Below are 17,914 nucleotides of genomic sequence, written 5' to 3'. Positions count from 1 at the left end.
TTCAACTGCTGTTCAGTATTCCTGAGAGACACTGGTGTGAATGAGTGCAGCTCATGGAGATCCCCTGGCACTCAGACAGTCTCATCTCAACTCAAATACCTTTGCTTCGCTTCACTGCATGTCTTTCCAGTGCATCTAATGCATTATCTCATACAAACAAGCGGGCTATCCTCTGGATGTATTATTGATGAGCTATATGTTTAGTCTGCTCCCTTGATGCTTCACTGTGCGTCCTCTCTGCTGCCATCAAATATTTAGCACGTACTGGCTGGGACTAATGCACCGCAGCCCTTGAGCTGAATTCAAGCTTTTGATTAGCGAAAGAAAATTAGGTGGAAAAAAAGCCCTATTAATCAGAGTGGTAAGGCTGGCAAACCTACAGAACTTTAATTTGATTTTGCCCCAGTTTGGCTGTCACAAATTTAAAAGATTAGAGTGAAAGCTGTCTCAAATGTCATAGTGGTTATATTGTTGAAATAACAACATATTCATCCTCACACACTGGCAGCAGCTCTGATTTGAATATATTAACTTTAGTATAGAGTAGTGGTGCACTAATAATTAATTATTATATCAACTTGATGTGGTGTCTACTTCAGAATCTTGAGAAATTAATAAAGACGCATTAACTAATACAACTAGTTGAATTTACAGTTTATGCTTGAACCCTTGATGTGTCATCCATACATCAGATTCAGCAAACTTACAAAAGAAACATGAACTAAAGCTTGCAATCTAACTTACTCTTTTTACTTGCATCTATTTGTGTACATAAGTCTATGAATGGCAGCTATTCAGAGGTTCTTCACCTTGGCATGATGGGAAATGACTTGAAACAGGATCTGCATTTGTGTGGATGTGTTGCTGCAGCACAGGTGAGAAGATGAAAAATGATACAGGAAACGATTTGATTAACACATCCATGAGCTGGAAGTTTGTCAGATGGCAAAACACTACACAGTGTTTCATATTATGAAGACACAGTGAAAAGGGATGGCAAAGTTACCTTGGTGATAGTAGTTTTATCATCCTGTTAAACTATCGCAAGCTAAACTGTGGAATTACATTATTCATGTTACAAAGTGATCTAAGGCAAATATGTACATGCAACAGTTGCTGAATTACTTTAACTTACCGTCTAGCATGTAGAAGAACACCATATGCACATAGTAACAAGGTAGCAAACTAGTTTTTCATTGGAAGGGGCTTTATTGGCTTCACACCACTACACAACACTAAAACCCTTTTCAGTTTAGTCTCTGCAATCGTGGTAGTGAAGGGAGATAAATGAAGAATCAATACACTAAAAAACTTCAGATATGGACTATTATCCTGAATTTACCAACCTTTATGTTGCCTGTCCAGGCAACAGGCCATTAAACAGGTTTACAGCTGCAGACACTGTTAATGTAAAAAGCAAAAGAAAGATATTGTGTATATAAATGACGTCAAGCAAATATGTTGGTGTTGTACATTTGTAATGCCATTTTTGATATATATTTTAAATCATTGTTTGCATCAAGTTTTCTTGCTAGCAGTCTTGTGCACTGGGTCTGCTGGTGCGCTGATAGTAATGAGACATGTACCACCAACTGTTCCCTATCAGCAGAACTGAAACCAACAGCAGGTTGTAAATTGCACTGTCAAGACCCTTTGCACACACACAATTATCTGTGTCCTCATTCACATGCATTATACAAAACAAAAACAGGGATCCACTGATAAAAACATTGCTCTATAGCGCTATCAGTGATCACTAGGGTAGCAACTCTCGGGCAGATAATATTGATATATTTCCAACTTATGCAGCCCTGAAGCTTGCTAGTAGTATGGTAACCTCCCATAGCCAGATGTGCAGCCAAAATTCTATATTACAGAATAGTCTGGCTGCACCTTATTACCCTTCTGTTATAGGGGGCTAGTTTGTATTTCTTTAAACCAGTCACTGTTGCTTGGATGGAGCTAAGCCCGGGATGCAGTAATGGTGTATCTGCAAAATAGTGATGGGGGAATTGTTTTAGTTAAACATTTGCAAGTCTGGAATAGTTACCAATAACATGGCAAATTCACTGAAAATAAGTTGCAGAGCTGCCTTACGGAACGATCCAAACTGTCAGCTTGAAAATTTGTAGAGATGGTCATTTTAAAAACACATGGATAGCAGGAGGGGAAGGAGAAAGCCACTAGCAGGCTCATACCTGTAGCCTTCATCTGGTGACTCAGACTAGTAGAAAGACTATCTTAGATCTTCGTATATTTCTAACACGGTGTACAGTCTGAGTGGTTCTGTGTGAATTTGTGTATTCCACTGGCTACCAACAGGGAAGACAAAATCCAACTTTTGCATGCACTCACATGCTCCTTGTGTTTTGCTGATTTTATTGGGGAATCCGCCTCTTGAACACCTCTGAAGCCCTCCCTGCTCCATATGCTGTTTCCCAGACATCTGCAGCACGTTTCCTTTCTGTGTGGCAGGCAAAGGAAGTGGAATGGAAAAACTGCTCCCCCGCCCACTGCGGCCACATGGCAAGGGAGGAGAGCAGTCGGTCAGGAGCCCGCCGGCCACAGTCGGGCATATTTGTGGTTAGCTTTCTCCTCAGCTGCAGTCTGAGGCGCTCTGCAGCTCGGCCTACCTCTCCACTCTGCTGCTTCTCTCTGCACTGTTTCTTCTTCTGTCTGTCACACGCTTCAATCTAAAAACTATTCACAAGAACAACCAGAATGAAAGATGCACTTTCTTCTCACTCATTATGTGCCCCTACTGTCTTCCTTCCCAGACTATTTATACTGGTGGGGGTGACACATGAAAAGGGATCACCCCATTTGCAGGAATGGACGGGAAGGATCTAGCCACATCAGCAGAGCGGTTCACCGCTGCCCGTCACACTCTGGCCAGAATGAATGACTTCCATCCATTGGCTCGCTCACTCTCAGACACACACATTGAAAGCAGGGGAAAGGGGAACACACACACACACACACACCTATACTAAACAATGGAAACATATGCTTCGCAAAACCAGCCCAGCCCTGACCGACCTGATGTAGACACCACCTATTTCTTTCCTCTGCTCTATGTCTGTGTCTCACCATCACTCCGCACAGCTATGCTCTCCTTCCTCTTAGCCTAGTTTCTCTGAGCAGAAATAGAACCAGGGGGGATCCATAGGTCTCCGTTGGGGATTTGATATGAAATCGGTCCTCTGCAAGCTAATGGAGGCCTGCCTGTGTGCATCTGTGTATGGCTGTGTTGGGTGTGGTATGCATGGGTGGATTTTCACCCATGGTGTATTTGTGAGTGTACGATGGTCTCAGAGGAGCAATGCTGATGGTCTGCGTCACAGCGAGAGCTGGCCTTGCAAAAACAACACACTGTATAATCATTTAAACATCTGTGGATCACCGCATCATGTTGCAGCAACAAATACACGTGTGGTCTTTTTGTTTGTTTTGTTTGTCTCTGTTTCCTAAAGTTTCCTTGATCTACACCAATTTAGAAATTCTGGCTTGTACAGTAAAGTCAACAGTCTACTAGTGTCTTTATAATGGAAAAAGCAAAAGCTGTAGAAAAAGCACTGTTCATATCGGAGGATCATCATTCACCATTCATCGCTCTGAATGCAGCATTTGTGGCATGTTAACGTTCACCAATTTGAGTCATTTCTTCTCGTGCTACACTTAAAAAAATAGTCATAAAAGCAGACTTTATGAGCTGGTGGAATAAGCGTCAGCTCCACAGTGCACACGACTGTGTCAACTCTGTGTTGTAACTGCAGTGAGCAACTACAGCCAATACAGTAGTATGTATTAGGGCTGTAGTAAACCAAAGACAGTCTTGGCTGGATGAAGTCATACCTACTCAACAATCGAAGTCTGCATGTTTTCTCTAGATTAAGACCTGAGTTACTCTTTCAGCTTGACTTAGCCCAAATCAATGAATTAGATATACAAAAAGCTACTTTTGCAGCATATTAGATTGTTGTAAAGAGAAATGATAGTCAGAGCAGAGAACTCTGCTTACTGTTTTTAGATGATATGCAATGCCAGTTGTTGAGCTGTGATATGTAAACTGCTGTTTTCAGAGTTTACATTCGACTTTTTGGCCACCCGTTTGAACAAAATGCAGCCACCGTAATGAGTTCTTTGACATGCTGTCAATTAGTTTGGAGCCAACTCTGAGTAACTGTTTAGTAAATGTTAAATAAGTTAGACAGTAGTCTCCAGTAGTTTCAAAGCTGTGAAAACACAAGGTCTTTACAGGTTGTCTGTTCCTCCCTCTGCCAAAAATAATGGATTCATCCTGGCCTATTAAAGCATAATTTTTCTCCTTATGAAAGTAACAGCAGCAATTGTCTGACCTGTGAGCTTTGTGAACAAATCGACCAACTTTTTGACCTGGCATCGTAATAACTTCATGAAGCAAGTCTTGAAGTGTCAAAGGAAACATAAAAGTGGCTCTTGGCCATTACACGTCAGAGATCAGGTCAGCAGTAAAGGATGACTATGCAACAAAATAAAATCAGTCACAACCTACTTCTTCAGTTCTGCTCAATAAGTTTTCTTCTTTCAATTCTTTGAAGCTAAACCACAGGGCGTGTACAGTACATTCAGGAGGGAGTGGCCTGCCAAGTAGCTGTCAGAGTGCATAGTTATGTGAGCGCTATTACCTTAAATGAAGATGGAAGTAGTTGTGGTTATTGTGAGCTGTCAGGAAGATCCACATTCCTGCGTTGTTTCTTGCTTCAGCATCATGCTCAGATGCACACAGACCCCCCTGGAGGCCGAGACTTGAGATACTCATTAATGTTGCTAAAGTAAATGGATCCATGAGGTCCATGTGCTAGGTTGTTACAATGGCAGTAGTGACCTGATATGTAGCTAGGCTATGAACTATCTTCCTTTTCCCAGTTGCTATGGTGCTATACTTAGTATTTCTGGTGTTGTATGTGTAATTTAGGAACACCTTAGTAGGTATGGCAACGTGAGAAATTTGCTGCTGAAATCTTCACATTGAATCAGAATCACTTGACTGAAATTGCAAAGAGGATTTTTTTTTTTATTTAAAAAAAGTGTAGTTTGGATATGTGGAAAGCTGTGTTCCTTTGTGGTCTCTTGACCTTTATCTCTGCAAGCACCCGAACAGCATTGCCATGGCAACTAAACTGGGCGCTGCCAGTCTGGGTGAGTGTTGTAGTAACTCATCATCAGATGCATCCCCGAATGTCTGTGTATCTTCAAGGCCTGGCTGTTACAGTCCACAGTCATGTAAATATGTTTTTATATATCTCAGCTTGAAGTGAAAGAAAGAAATGATTAAGAATCATTGAAAGACTCATTAATCATTACAAAAGACAAATCTAAAGGGCAGAGTGATGAGTATGTAAAGGCCTCAGTGTGATCAGAGATGGTACTTGTGATAGGCTGCTACACAAACACAGAACTGCTGGCTTTCTGTAATCCCCTAAAGATTAGCACAGTCCATTACACAGCTCGTTGCACTTGAAGCTCATATAATACACTGTTGCTTTAATCTGAGTCCCATCTCTTATTTTAATAGAAACGAATTCAGCTGCTTGTGCATCATATCGACGTCTCATACAATATTTTTCCATGTTTTTCATAGCTCTTATCTTGTTTAAGTTGTCAACACGATACTATCAAACAGTGGCTGTAGCTCTAGTTTGTATAACATTTTCTGCTCTGTTTTCTTAGGCTTAAACAGCATTTTGCCAACTCTACCTTTATTAATTGTCTGGTAATTGTGTGGTAAGTGTAGATGGGTGTGGCTCAGACAAATGTAGACTCTGTCCAGGAGGGACGCTCCACCATCTGGTATAAAAATCCCCCTCCCAGCAGGCTGTGTGTATATGTGTGTGTGCACTTCTTCTTCAAGGCTAATTACAGTACAGCTGTACAATGCAGTGTTAAACACTTATGTCACTGTTTCACAGGGTTGACAAGGGGGGAGGCACAGCCAACCTGTCTGCCAAGGGCATGTAGAGATGACAACCTGAGGATCTTTTGCTTTCAGTGTTTGTTTGTGTCTGCGTGGATAACGGGCTCCGAAAACCTCAACCTGCTTAAAGTAGTTTTGTCCTATAGACAGGAGAATTAACTTAACTCCTGAAGTGTATGAAGTTAATGTTCTGATTGCATTCACACACTGTCAAAAAATTGTTCAAAAATAGTTTTTAAATGTAATTTTTTTTTTTACAAAAGTAAATGATCCTTAAAAAACAGGCCAATTCTGGAAACAATGTCTGCAACAAAGTCTGTAATTAGACAAGTGGTTGTCTGTTCTTTTGCAAGCTGACACTAAAAACTAAGCAAAAAATAATCAAACTAAAAACAAACAAAAAAAATTGGACATTATTTGAAAGGAAAATGATGTATAATAAGGATTAGAATGATGGTATATATGGTATATTTTCTGTTATGTTCAATTTTGTGTGATTCACCTTCACTTAGACTGGATCTGGGTAATGTTGTACCTTCTCTGATGCAGTTGCTGCATGATTGCATGATTCTCTGACTGCTGTCAGCACTAACAATGAACGCTGTTATTATGAGGAGTTGAGCTTCTCCTCACTGTTGATAGTGTAGCTTATTGGCTGAACTGTGGGTTTCACTGAAACCGACTGATAACTAGCATGCAAGCACTTTAAAGTCAGGCTATTAGGAAAGAGAAAAAAGACAAATAGTTGTTGGTGTAACGCTTAAACAAGAATGCTGGCTGTAGTGTGAGAATGTGAGCAGGTGGTTTGACTCAGCCGACAGGAATCTGACGAACGTCTCTGCTCCTGTCACAGTCCAACCTGCACCTGCCTGTATGTCGCACCGCCTTAAACCACACTGCATCCTTCTGCTGACAAACAGACAAGCGACACCAATAAAGAGAATAGAAGAAGTATCTGCAGTTCTGAACGCAGTTATTGGCTGTGATCTTTCCTGTCATCATCCATTTTAAAATCCCTGAGACGACGAAACCCCTTTGCGTTTGTGAAAGTTACAGGTGCATTAGTGTAGAGGTCTGGTTATTTATGCCAGGTGATTCTGGTCCTCGGGGCTCACAGAAGGAGAACAGACAGATCAGAGGCAGCCAGCTCCTTAAAATGTTAGTCATGCCTCTGTTCCATTTTCATGAGCTGTGTTGCAATCCCCAGGACCAGGCTGCCAGCTTCACACAGAGACAGCTAGCACCACCAAGCACAACACACTGGACTGCAGCAAGATGTTGTATTCCTTTTCTCTTCTTAGTTAGAAAATACGACTTTGAAGCTGGTGGTCTCCAGAGGAGTACAATTCATTTGATGAAACTTGTTGCTTCTTGTTTATTGATGCTTAAAATTACATAGCAGTCATAAAGGGAATTCTTTAATTTATCACCACTTGATCTTTTTCATCTTGATTCTCTGATGTTTATGGTGTGTTCAAAAGTTTATGAGACTTTGCACACATGCAAGCCACAATGAACTCAGACAAGTCATAGTGTTGTGATGAGCAGATATTCAACTGTTCTCATGCATTAGCTGTTCTACAATTGGCCGAACACCAGGTTCCATTCATTCTATAAAGGCATTAGAGAGCTGCACAGTATGTGAATTTATTTAATTCCAGTACTGCAGCTCTTGAGTTACAGTAACAGGACTGAGACAACTTCAAAGATATTGTGGTCTCTCACAGTGGTGCGATGTTATGGTGCTGCTGTACGTCTGCATGACTGATGTGAGCCACCACATAAACTGACCTCACACAGTCGGCTGCAGTGTCTTCTGGTAAAACCTAAATCAGCTCCAATCGCTGTGCTTCCGCAGAGCGGTTCACACCAGCCAGTGAGAGGTTAACAGCAGAGAAAGCGTGATTTTGGGGAGTGTGTTTAGCAATTTAACACCAGAAATTGCTCTTAAAAAACACCCTGTGGGGAAGTCTTCTTAGCCTTCTACGGAAGTTTTACACTGTAAGGCAGCCAAGAGAGCACTTATCAGGGATATTATGTTGCTTTTCAGGGATGTTAAGTGAATGACAACCTCTGAGTGCTCTCCATCCATCATGTCCAACAGTAATCACAAGCCGCAAAAGACAGTCATAAAGTCAGCATTAATTTATCTGTAAGTCAGATAGACCTCAGTGTTTCAATACCTGCAATTAGGATTGTTTATATGTCTTGACACCACATTTATGTTTTCCCTCTGTTCATGTTTACAGGTGTTCTGCTTGACATCCAGCGGCACTACGAAGTATCTGACAGTGGAATCGGCTTGTTACAAACAGGTAAGTCTCCTTTTATCCTATAAATACATGTATGAAAATAGTTCAACACATAAACACGTTCTCTTCACGACGAGTGTAATTATTGTGTAAGTCAGATCATATTTAAAATTGATGGAATAATGATAGGCAGAGGCTGCATCTCCAGTCAGTCTTCTGATCTCAGGCTCTGTAAAGTCCCAGCTAACAGCTTACATGCCTGCCATGCTTTTGTGTTTTCACACACAAACAGTCACAGAGTTACTGACAGAACAACTTACCAATACCAAGGCTATGTATTATGTAGTTTACTTACATAATCAGCCCACTAATCACTCACTCATATCTTTAAACTTTCTCCTTTATGCATATTAAGGTGCTCTAATCATGCCATTTAAACCAAAATCACTTTAAGATTTCTCAGAGGGAAATGTAAAAAATAGCTCCACTGCCTTTCTACAAGTCTGCAAAAGCAAAACAGGTATAAATTCTTGTAGGTATAACCCTTTTAAAAGACAAACTAAATGACTGCATCCACTTTTTTCAAGAGTTCATTTGCATCTCCATGTAAAATGCTATGCCATTGGATGGTCCACACTGGTAAATGGTTCACACTTATAAAGCACCTTTCAACCTTAAATGTGTTTCTCATTCACACATACATACACACATACACACACACACACACACACACACACACACACACACACACACACACACACACACACACACACACACACACACACACACACACACACACACACACACACACACGCACACACACACACACACACGCACACACACACACCACAGGGGGCTGAGCTGCCATGCAAAGTGCTTGCCTGCCATCAGGAACAACTTGAGGTTCAGTCTCATACAGACACTTTGACACATGGAACAGGAGGGGCTGAACCGCCAACCTTGATAAGTGGACAGCTTTAATTGTACAGCACATTGGTCGAACTGCTGTTGTTTTTTAATGTGCTTTATAAAAAGATTGACTTTTACTTTTGACTTTGACAACCGGTTCTACCACCTGAGCCAGGACTACCATTAGCCATTAGCACTGCGGCACTGATTTGAAGAATATTAGGCCTTGATTACACTCCCTGGAGGATGCAGGCAGGGACAAAGTTGTTGTTATTTATAATACTTTTCTACTTTACAGAAGTCTGCTTGGAGGGTAGTAGGTCATATCTATACATTCTGTGCTTACATACTTACTGTTAAGCATGCACACTATTGCCCTTGTAGCATTTTCTGTGCAGACACAAATTTTGGGTTTCACGCCGATGTCCATGTAGATTTTTGTGGAAGAATGCAAAATTTACAGACCTTCATGGACTGAAACTATAACCCTGGCTTTACAAAGTTGAACTTCCAACAGTTTAGAGGTAATTTGCATGTGCACAGTTTTATAACTCTATAAATATATTGACACTTTCCATATTTTATGTCTGCAAAAATATAGCACACTAGTGTAGATGCTCCCAAGAACATTTAATACATTGGTGGAAGTATATTTCACCCAACACCACCGCATCACAGGGTGACCTAAGTGAGGGAGTTGTGGCAGCAGCAGCCACAGCAGGGCAGGTCAGTAGAAAGGAAAAACAGCTGAGAGTAAGACAGGCTGTTCTCCTGAAAGCTGCATGCACCCAGAGACTTTAAGGAGGTTAGGGCAGGGTTTCCTGCTCCACTCAAGACCCCAATGAATTCACCTTTTAGGGAGACACCTTGCAAAGCCCTCTGAGTGGAGGACAGCCCCCGTCTTGTCTCTGTGTGCCCTCAGACTCATTCAAACACCAACAAACTTGCACACAAAGTGCCATTTAGGACAAGCAGGCAGGTCTGAGTTTCAGGGGGGAAGAATGCAGCCCAGTGTTTTCCTCCACTTCAGTTGATGTTCTTAGACTAACTTTGGGTTGACTGAATGGTGTGTTAAGGACAAAAATATCCAGCAGGAAAAAGAAGTCAGTGTTATAATTTCTGAACAGTGAATTAGCTATTTCATAATTTCCAAATCTCATTTCCACCCAAACTGGCTCAAGTATGGAGATCTATATTTTCTGTCATCCAGTCTTGCTCCTTTACGTATGGTCTCTTTCATGTTCTTATGCATGTTTTCATAGACTTTGTCATTTTTCTGTCAGCGGGAGTCAAGAAATAAAATACATTCTGGCGTTTGAAAGAACTAAAATCTACATGAAGGCCTCTCACACCTCCACAGACTGGTGATTGTCCTGATGTGTGGAATCAAGCACATTTTTAAAAGCTTGGCCCTAGCAAAACATCAGGGTGAGAAAAGGGCATTACTAGTTTTTTTTTTCAATCAGCAGGGTGCCTGCAGTTATGAAAACACACTGACCTTTGCAGGTGATGTCTGCCCTGACCCGCACATTTATAGAAAACTCTTAACAAGAAACAGGAAACTATGAAAGGTGTTAATTCTGTTTGCATTGGCTCATTGAGTTATGTACACAGATACACTGGCACAGACTCACAGAAAAATGTGCATCATGTTAGGTGAGTTGCAGTCACAGCTGAACTGTCTCAGCCCGTCGTGGTTCAGACACCGCTTGGCCCCTGATCCCCTGCCGACCTCTTTCTCACACCGACTTGAGGAATTCTGGGTGTGCGGGAGTTTAGTTGGGTGCAGACAGGGAGCCTAGGTGAGGAGTTTAGGAGGATGACGTAATCTCGATACTGGAAGGGAGAATCTCTGTGTATGTTTGCAGTTTGCACATTTCCCTTCCAGTGTCCCTCACCCCCAATTTCCATTTCTAGAGAGAACAATTCTCACCCCTGTGAACACCTGCAGGCCAGGCTGGTTCTGTCTTCTCTCCTTCCTCACTGTCCTGGCAGCTTTCGTGCACCTGGGAACTTAAACTGCCAACGTAGGTGTTTTACAGGCGGTGGGTGTTGTGTGTGCTGAGGCTTTTCTTTGCTGCCAGGTCACCCTCAAGCTTTGAAAAAACACTGACCACACACTGCCCAATCCAAGCATAAGACTGAATCTGAACCATTTTATGAACTTGAAAAAGGAATAGGTTAGACTCTTTTCTTTGGCTCTTTATCAGAACTACTGGAATGAAAAATTTCCCATATCTAGACGTTCCTGCCAAGTTGTTTGCTTTTAGGTAACACAAGCCTGACTAAGCATTTGAGGAGCCCTTCAGACCTGCTGCAGTGTTTGGATTTTGATTACTGCATTGTAAAAAAAAGTCTGCTTTTGCCTTATTTTTTCCTTCTAATTTATAATTTTCAAGCCACAGAGATCTGTTTCCAACAACAAACATTATTTAGTTTATTATGTTACTTAGAATCATTTTAAGAGAAGAAAAGGTAAAACAATCTCTGCCCATTAGCATTGTCATTAATGTTTTTGTACGTGTGTTGGTATAAATTGGTGTTTACACACTGAAAGGCATCACATGGAAAAATACCCTGCGGTGAGCTCAGCCTTCACAGCACCAGTTATTTTTGTTATTTGGCAACACTGATGCGTTCAAAAGCAGCTCACACGACACTAATTGACATGAGGTATGTGTTCATTTCTATTGTGCGTGTGTGTGTGTGCGTGTGTGTGTGTGTGCACTAGTGTGATTACTGCCCGAGGTGCTGATGTCTCCGCTCTCGGTGTAAGAGGATGAGGTGTTCATAGCTGTCTGTCAGGTTAGTGCAAAGGCATTCAGGTTGAGCCTGGAGCTGTCCAGCTCCGTCCGTCAGCAGGCAGAGATGCTCTCACTTGAACTCAGCAGACCTGTCAGAGCACCAGGACAGCCTTAACTTAGCTCTCCCCCACAAATGACAGGTCTATGTGCTAATGGCCTTCAGGCAGTGACTATCTGAAGTGACTGACACTCACACACAGCTGTGAACAGGACCAGTCCCGAGGGTACGGAGGGCACGGAAGGTTAATGGAAGAGAGGAAGGGGAGAGGGGGTTCACCGGGATGCTGTTACCTTTGGTTAGGGGGGAGTTCTGAGCTCTTTTGTTAACCAGACTGAGAAATCTGAGTGAACGCTATCACCTCCCTCTAACATACTATAGTTATTGTATTTAAGTGCTTTGAGGCAAATCAGAAAAAAAGTCTAAATGGGTTGAATTATCTCTCATAATGGAGGCTGGCACAATAATTATCCTCCACTGGTTGAGCATGGAGGCAGAGTTATTGAGGTCAGTGAGGCTGGATCTACAGTGGGGCGGCAGCTTAATAAGGAGCCGCTGCTCAAAACAGCTCGCAGACTGTCTGCAGCCTGTTCTGTGTGTGGCTGGCCACCTTGTCTGAAACGCGACCCCAGCACATGAACACACACCAACTGACATTGCCCCAGTCTTAACATGGTGTCAGTCTGCTACTCAGCCAGTCTGTGGGGTGTAAGGAATGAGGACACAGGTGGTGTAGGAGATTTAGGCACTCTAAAATATCGTGTTTGGGCCCAACAACAAAAAGAATCATAATATATTTCAATCTCTCTGAGTTATAATCATTGTCTAATGAAATTATTTTTAACCAATAAACCACACTGAGTTAGTGGAATCAGCTTTTTTTAATCACCAGTCTGACTGAAATTATCCTGACATGTTTAAATAGATGAGGGGACTTGAAATCCTAAACTTGAGGTGAAGAAAAATCCAGATATCAAGCTAATTTTATTAAGTTACCTCAACTTGAATTCAGATTTATATAAACTAATGCAGAAATTTGACTTTAAATTACACACAGTGTTGAATGGATAGAAGAACCGATGTTATTATATCAATCCAACCATCAATATACAGTTAATTTAAATCTGTAAACTAAAATTAATTAAAATCCATAATTATCTTTAATCTTGCAACCATGCATTCAGTTAAATGGTGGGAATAGAAACCTTAAATTACTTTTTAGAGTATGGCTTGAGCTCCACTAACACATCAGACTAATACTGCAGCTTTAAACCTAAACCGCAGGAGCTCAGCACTGTGCTGAAGTCACGGTCATGTTTTTTCAGAGTTTCTCTCAAACTGTAGTTGAGGCTGTCTGGAAGTCTTCCTTTACTGCATCTGAAGTGTGGCCGAGTGTCAATCAAATATCTCCAATGTTCAATTGGAGGCCTCTCTGATTTGCTTTTACACAGTGGGAAGTTGAGCTATCAGTGCTTGATCAGCTGTTTTGGCCAGTCACAGCTGCTGCTATTTTGTCTCTTGCCCTCATTGGTATCCCTTGGTACCTTCTCTCTCTCTCTCTCTCTCTCTCTCTCTCTCCCTCTCACTCTCTCTCTCAGCAGTTTGGCAGCTGTTGTTGCCTTGTTGTCGCTCCCACTAGCACCTTATAGACGTCAGAGAAGAGGCAGACATGAAGGGAAATGGAGGGAGAAGAAAGAGCCACCTGTGACTTCCTCCCTCGGGTCATGAATGGTAGCAGGACTTAATCTTCTCCAACACTGATTCCCAAAGTCAAGTAATTGCATCGCGATGGTGTTCAGTGGTCTCTCTCCTGCTGCAACAAGAATAGAGCAGTGACCTGATGATGCATCGGCATCACCGTGTGTGTGTGTGTGTGTGTGTGTGTGTGTGTGTGTGTGTGTGTGTGTGTGTGTGTGTGTGCGCCCCTCCATCTCAGGCTGTTTTTATAGGCCATATCTCAAAGGAGGGCAGCTGTTGGGTGATGATTGGCACCCACTCCTTCGTTTTCACTTCCTGTTGATGAACCAATAGCACTACAGATGCGTGACGGCAAATCCAATCAGGATTTTGAGGGTGGTTAAACAAGCATGCTGTCAAGCCCTTTTCATGTAAATGTCCTATTGGATCTCTAATCAGACCCTATTTTAAGCACTACAGTAACTGCAGAAATAAAAGAGGGGTGGAAGAGTCACACAGATTTAAAAATAGGCATTTTTTTAAAAATAATTTTGATGTTGCTCAAGTACTTATTGTGACAAGACTGTCACAGATTTTTTTGTTTTCCTGCTTCTCTGAAAAGAAATCTGATGGATTGCTTGATGCTGCAGAAGACTGCTCTACTGCTTCAGCTCCCAGCAACATGAACAGATCAGTCAAAAACATGCTTCACATCCCTCCTAGTCAAACACATGAGCACAATTCATGCATATACTCAGAACAATAAAGGTGCGAACTGGAACCAAAAATGGCTCTTCGCAGTGATGCCATAGAAGAACCTGTTTTAGTTCTGCAAAAAAAAGTTTGAGAAAGTGGTACTTTAAAGAACCCCCACAAATGATTATTTTTTTTTGTGAGGCCACTGGATTCTGTTTTGATAATATGACTTGATAACTGCTTGAGTAATTGTTCAAATTTAAATGTAAGAATTTGCAGCATTTCTGGGTCCCTTCCATTATAATACACTTAATTTGAGTTCTGGAATGTTGGTCAGATAGAACAACATATCACAAGATATCAGTTAGAGATTTGGGAAAAAATTTCTGTCTTCTGATGATGAATTGATTAATTGAAAAAATATGCAGATACTGAAAACAGACTGTAGCTGTAGCTCTAATTTTGCGCAATTACCTGCCAGAAAACCAAATGTCCAAAAGTGAAGAACTTCATAAGTATATGGAGGACCATCCTCTAAATATCAAGGATTTTAATTGCTGATGGTGCCTTTTGAGGAACCATTGAAGATCGATTATGTTTCTGAGAGTATGGCAGGCTGCTCCACTCCTCTATCTTCCAGTGACATCAACAGATCGATAAAGACCACACAGCCCTCCTACTCAAACACATGCTCGATTCATGCATACCTCAGCCTCTCAAGGTCAAAGACAGGGCTGCTGCATACTTGTTTCAATCATCGTGAATGGAGTGTGCATGTGTGTGTGTGTGTGTGTGTCACTCATACATGCAGTAATGTGTGCGCCAGCCCCATTTTTCATATTTCATTAGTCCCAGTAATAAGGGTAGCATGCAAGAGCACAAACACAGACAAACACGGACCTCTGTCATTTCAGTCGGAGCTTGTCATTAAGTCGGCAACTCCTGTAGTTACTGCAGGAAATGGGAGGAAAGAAAAACTCAGCGCACTCAAGCGCTCTGCCACTAGATCTGAGCCGGTGCCCAGCCACAGGAAAATATCCCTGGAAAAAAATAACATGTTTTTTTTAATGCTGCAGCTTGAAAAGTAGTCTGCAACTTAACAGAATGTACATCTTGCTACTTTTTTTTGATTTTCAGAGAAAAAATCAAGCACCTTCTTTATACTTACCATATGTGTATAATATGTGCTGGCAATGTGCAAAGAAATGATGCTGCAGTCCACTGTTGTCAATCAGGTTGGTATTTGTAGCAGCGTGTAATTCTCCCCAGCTGCAGCTCTCACTTTGAGCAGGTAGGAGAGAGATTTGCTGCAGCTGCATTGATGAGCTATCAGCTCTGAGAGTAGCTGTAAGACTGAATAAAATGAAAAGGGTTTAAGTTGGCATTACAGTACGTAAGTGCTTGATGGCAGCTTCTGCCGGAATTAGCTGCTGTTTGACAGAAGTAGTGCTGCATGAGTATTTTCCCAGGCTGCATGTGGTATTTATCAAACAGCAGCCAATGCATTGGTAATCTAACACTGGTGAAATGTGAACTGAGGGGTTTTCTTAGAGAATTAGTGGTGAACAGAAATGTGTGGAATGCAGAAATGTTTGTGACTCCACATGAAGGGGAATCCAAGAGGCAGAGACATGATGTATGGGAATGTCTGAGTTTCAGTCAGACACACTGGTCGGCTCTGGTGTCCTACTCAAACCAAAGTTATGTGTCACACCCTTCACAGGCAGCCCCATTAATCACTACAGGAAGAAACAACGCGGTCACTCCCACCGGTACTGCACACCTGACAGAAAACACAACACAGTGAGGCCACAGTGTGCTGGACACTATCGATTAACTGCTGATTGACTGGAAAGAAGATAGTGCTTTTAGTTTACTTATTCCACTACTACAGTGAACTCTTCCAGTGTTTTGAGACTTTTTCATTATGCAGCACTAGATGAAGATAATAAAATCTATGGAACATCTTATCCCAACCTTTGCTGTACTGAATATTGATTTTCTCTCATTCTTCCTTCAACTGACTATCCAAGCAAGCAGCAAAGTAGTATTACTCTGCTCCACATGGAGACAAAGCAGCTTTTTATGAGACCCAGAACTCTGGTACACAGCCTTAGATTTAGTGTTGTGTTAAATATAATACACCAGAGACAGTGCAAACTTCCAGGCTGTGTTCTGTTCAGTAAATACATGCTGGTAAGTGTCAGCAGCCAGTCATAAACTGATCCTGTAGTTTTAATCTTGGTAGTATCGAAATTGCACATCTGAATTTTGCTAGTTAATTCTCAGATTTAACACTGAATAATATACGCTTGCAGAGAGATTCTAACACACATTTGGAATTTTGTGAATTCCGTTACATAGTAATCATTTTCTTTTCAGGGATTTTCTGTCTTTCACTGTCTCTTCATTCTATGGAGTGATGATGGTTCTAGCTCAGTTCATACTCAGAAGTACATGAAGTTGTTTCACATATCCAGAAGCTTTCGGTACTTTTCCGTCCCTGTCTTGTTAAATTGATGTTCCCATACAACTAAACTACTACTACTACTACTTATAGGACCACTTTTTTGCCCAGATTACATTTGTTTGTGACATATCACAGATACTTTTAGAATCAGCATATGTTTATTGTTTATTTTATTGCTTTACTGTTGTTCCTTTTCAGCCAGTGAATCATATTTTAGAGGGAGTAGAACTCTGCTCACCCTGATAACCCATAAGAGGGAGAAGCTTTAAGCTTTAAGTTGTGAAAGGGTTGTATTTTAACCCAAGCAATGATATTTTTAAACCTAGCAATGTAACTTAACCAAACCATGAATTAAAATGGAACTTTAGTTGAAGAAAAATGAACCCCCACAGAAGTTGTCTTAGGCTGTATGGAAAAGATAAGCATAAGCATGGCCTGAAGCGCTAAGACATTAACTTACTGTAGGGTGGGGGGTTCTTTCAAAACTGAAATGAAAATGCAGTTTAGTTTTACAGGAAAGTGATTTGGGTTAGGCAGAATTGGCAGGCTCAAAAAGTTTCTGATACACAATTTGAATTGAAGTGCTTGTATAATCAAAGCTTCACCCTCTTTAAAGAGGCTAAAGCTGAATCTGGTTTTGCCATCGATATAGTGGGAGGTGTTGTCAAATATGTGTCAGCCTTCACCTCGTGCCAAAAACACAATACTGTTGGCAGATTCATTGATTTAGCTTCTCCTGATTGCTTGTACGCAACTTGGTCCATGTATCTTTTTTGCCAGTACCAGAGGCAATCCTTTCTATAGTAGACTGTATGGTACTGTTTGTCATTTCTCAGAAAGGTTACATAGGTTGAAGTGCCTCACATACTTTGTGTTGTATTTGTGATGACATCCGTGGTATGCAGGGTTGGGTTACCTGTTGTATGTCCACAGGACAGCTAGTGCCTTCCACACAGTGTTTGAATGGGTGACCTTACGGGCAGCGTTGTGTGGTTCTCACATTATATTTAAATGACAAAGGGTTTTATCATCAGTGAGGTGAGTCACTGTGACACTATGGTGACACATGGACATGTCACCCAAAATAGCAACAGAAAAATCTCACAGATTATTGGACTGAATTGGTCTTCACACATGTGCACGGAGCCATTT

At 41.5% G+C, this 17,914-nt stretch overlaps 1 protein-coding gene across 1 annotated transcript in view; it reads left to right on the top strand.

Annotated features, from left to right (window-relative positions):
- Positions 1–17,914, top strand: part of spns2 (SPNS lysolipid transporter 2, sphingosine-1-phosphate) — a 71,807-nt gene that overhangs the window by 12,483 nt on the left and 41,410 nt on the right. Inside the window, exon 2 of the mRNA XM_055017264.1 lies at positions 8,206–8,271. Within this exon, the coding sequence (XP_054873239.1) occupies positions 8,206–8,271 (66 nt within the window). The remainder of the gene's footprint in view (positions 1–8,205; positions 8,272–17,914) is intronic.

This window comes from Amphiprion ocellaris, chromosome 14 (assembly GCF_022539595.1).
Source record: "Amphiprion ocellaris isolate individual 3 ecotype Okinawa chromosome 14, ASM2253959v1, whole genome shotgun sequence".
NCBI lineage: Eukaryota > Metazoa > Chordata > Actinopteri > Pomacentridae > Amphiprion > Amphiprion ocellaris.
The sequence above is the reverse complement of the archived record's forward strand: the minus strand, read 5'-3'. Positions and strand labels throughout refer to the sequence as shown.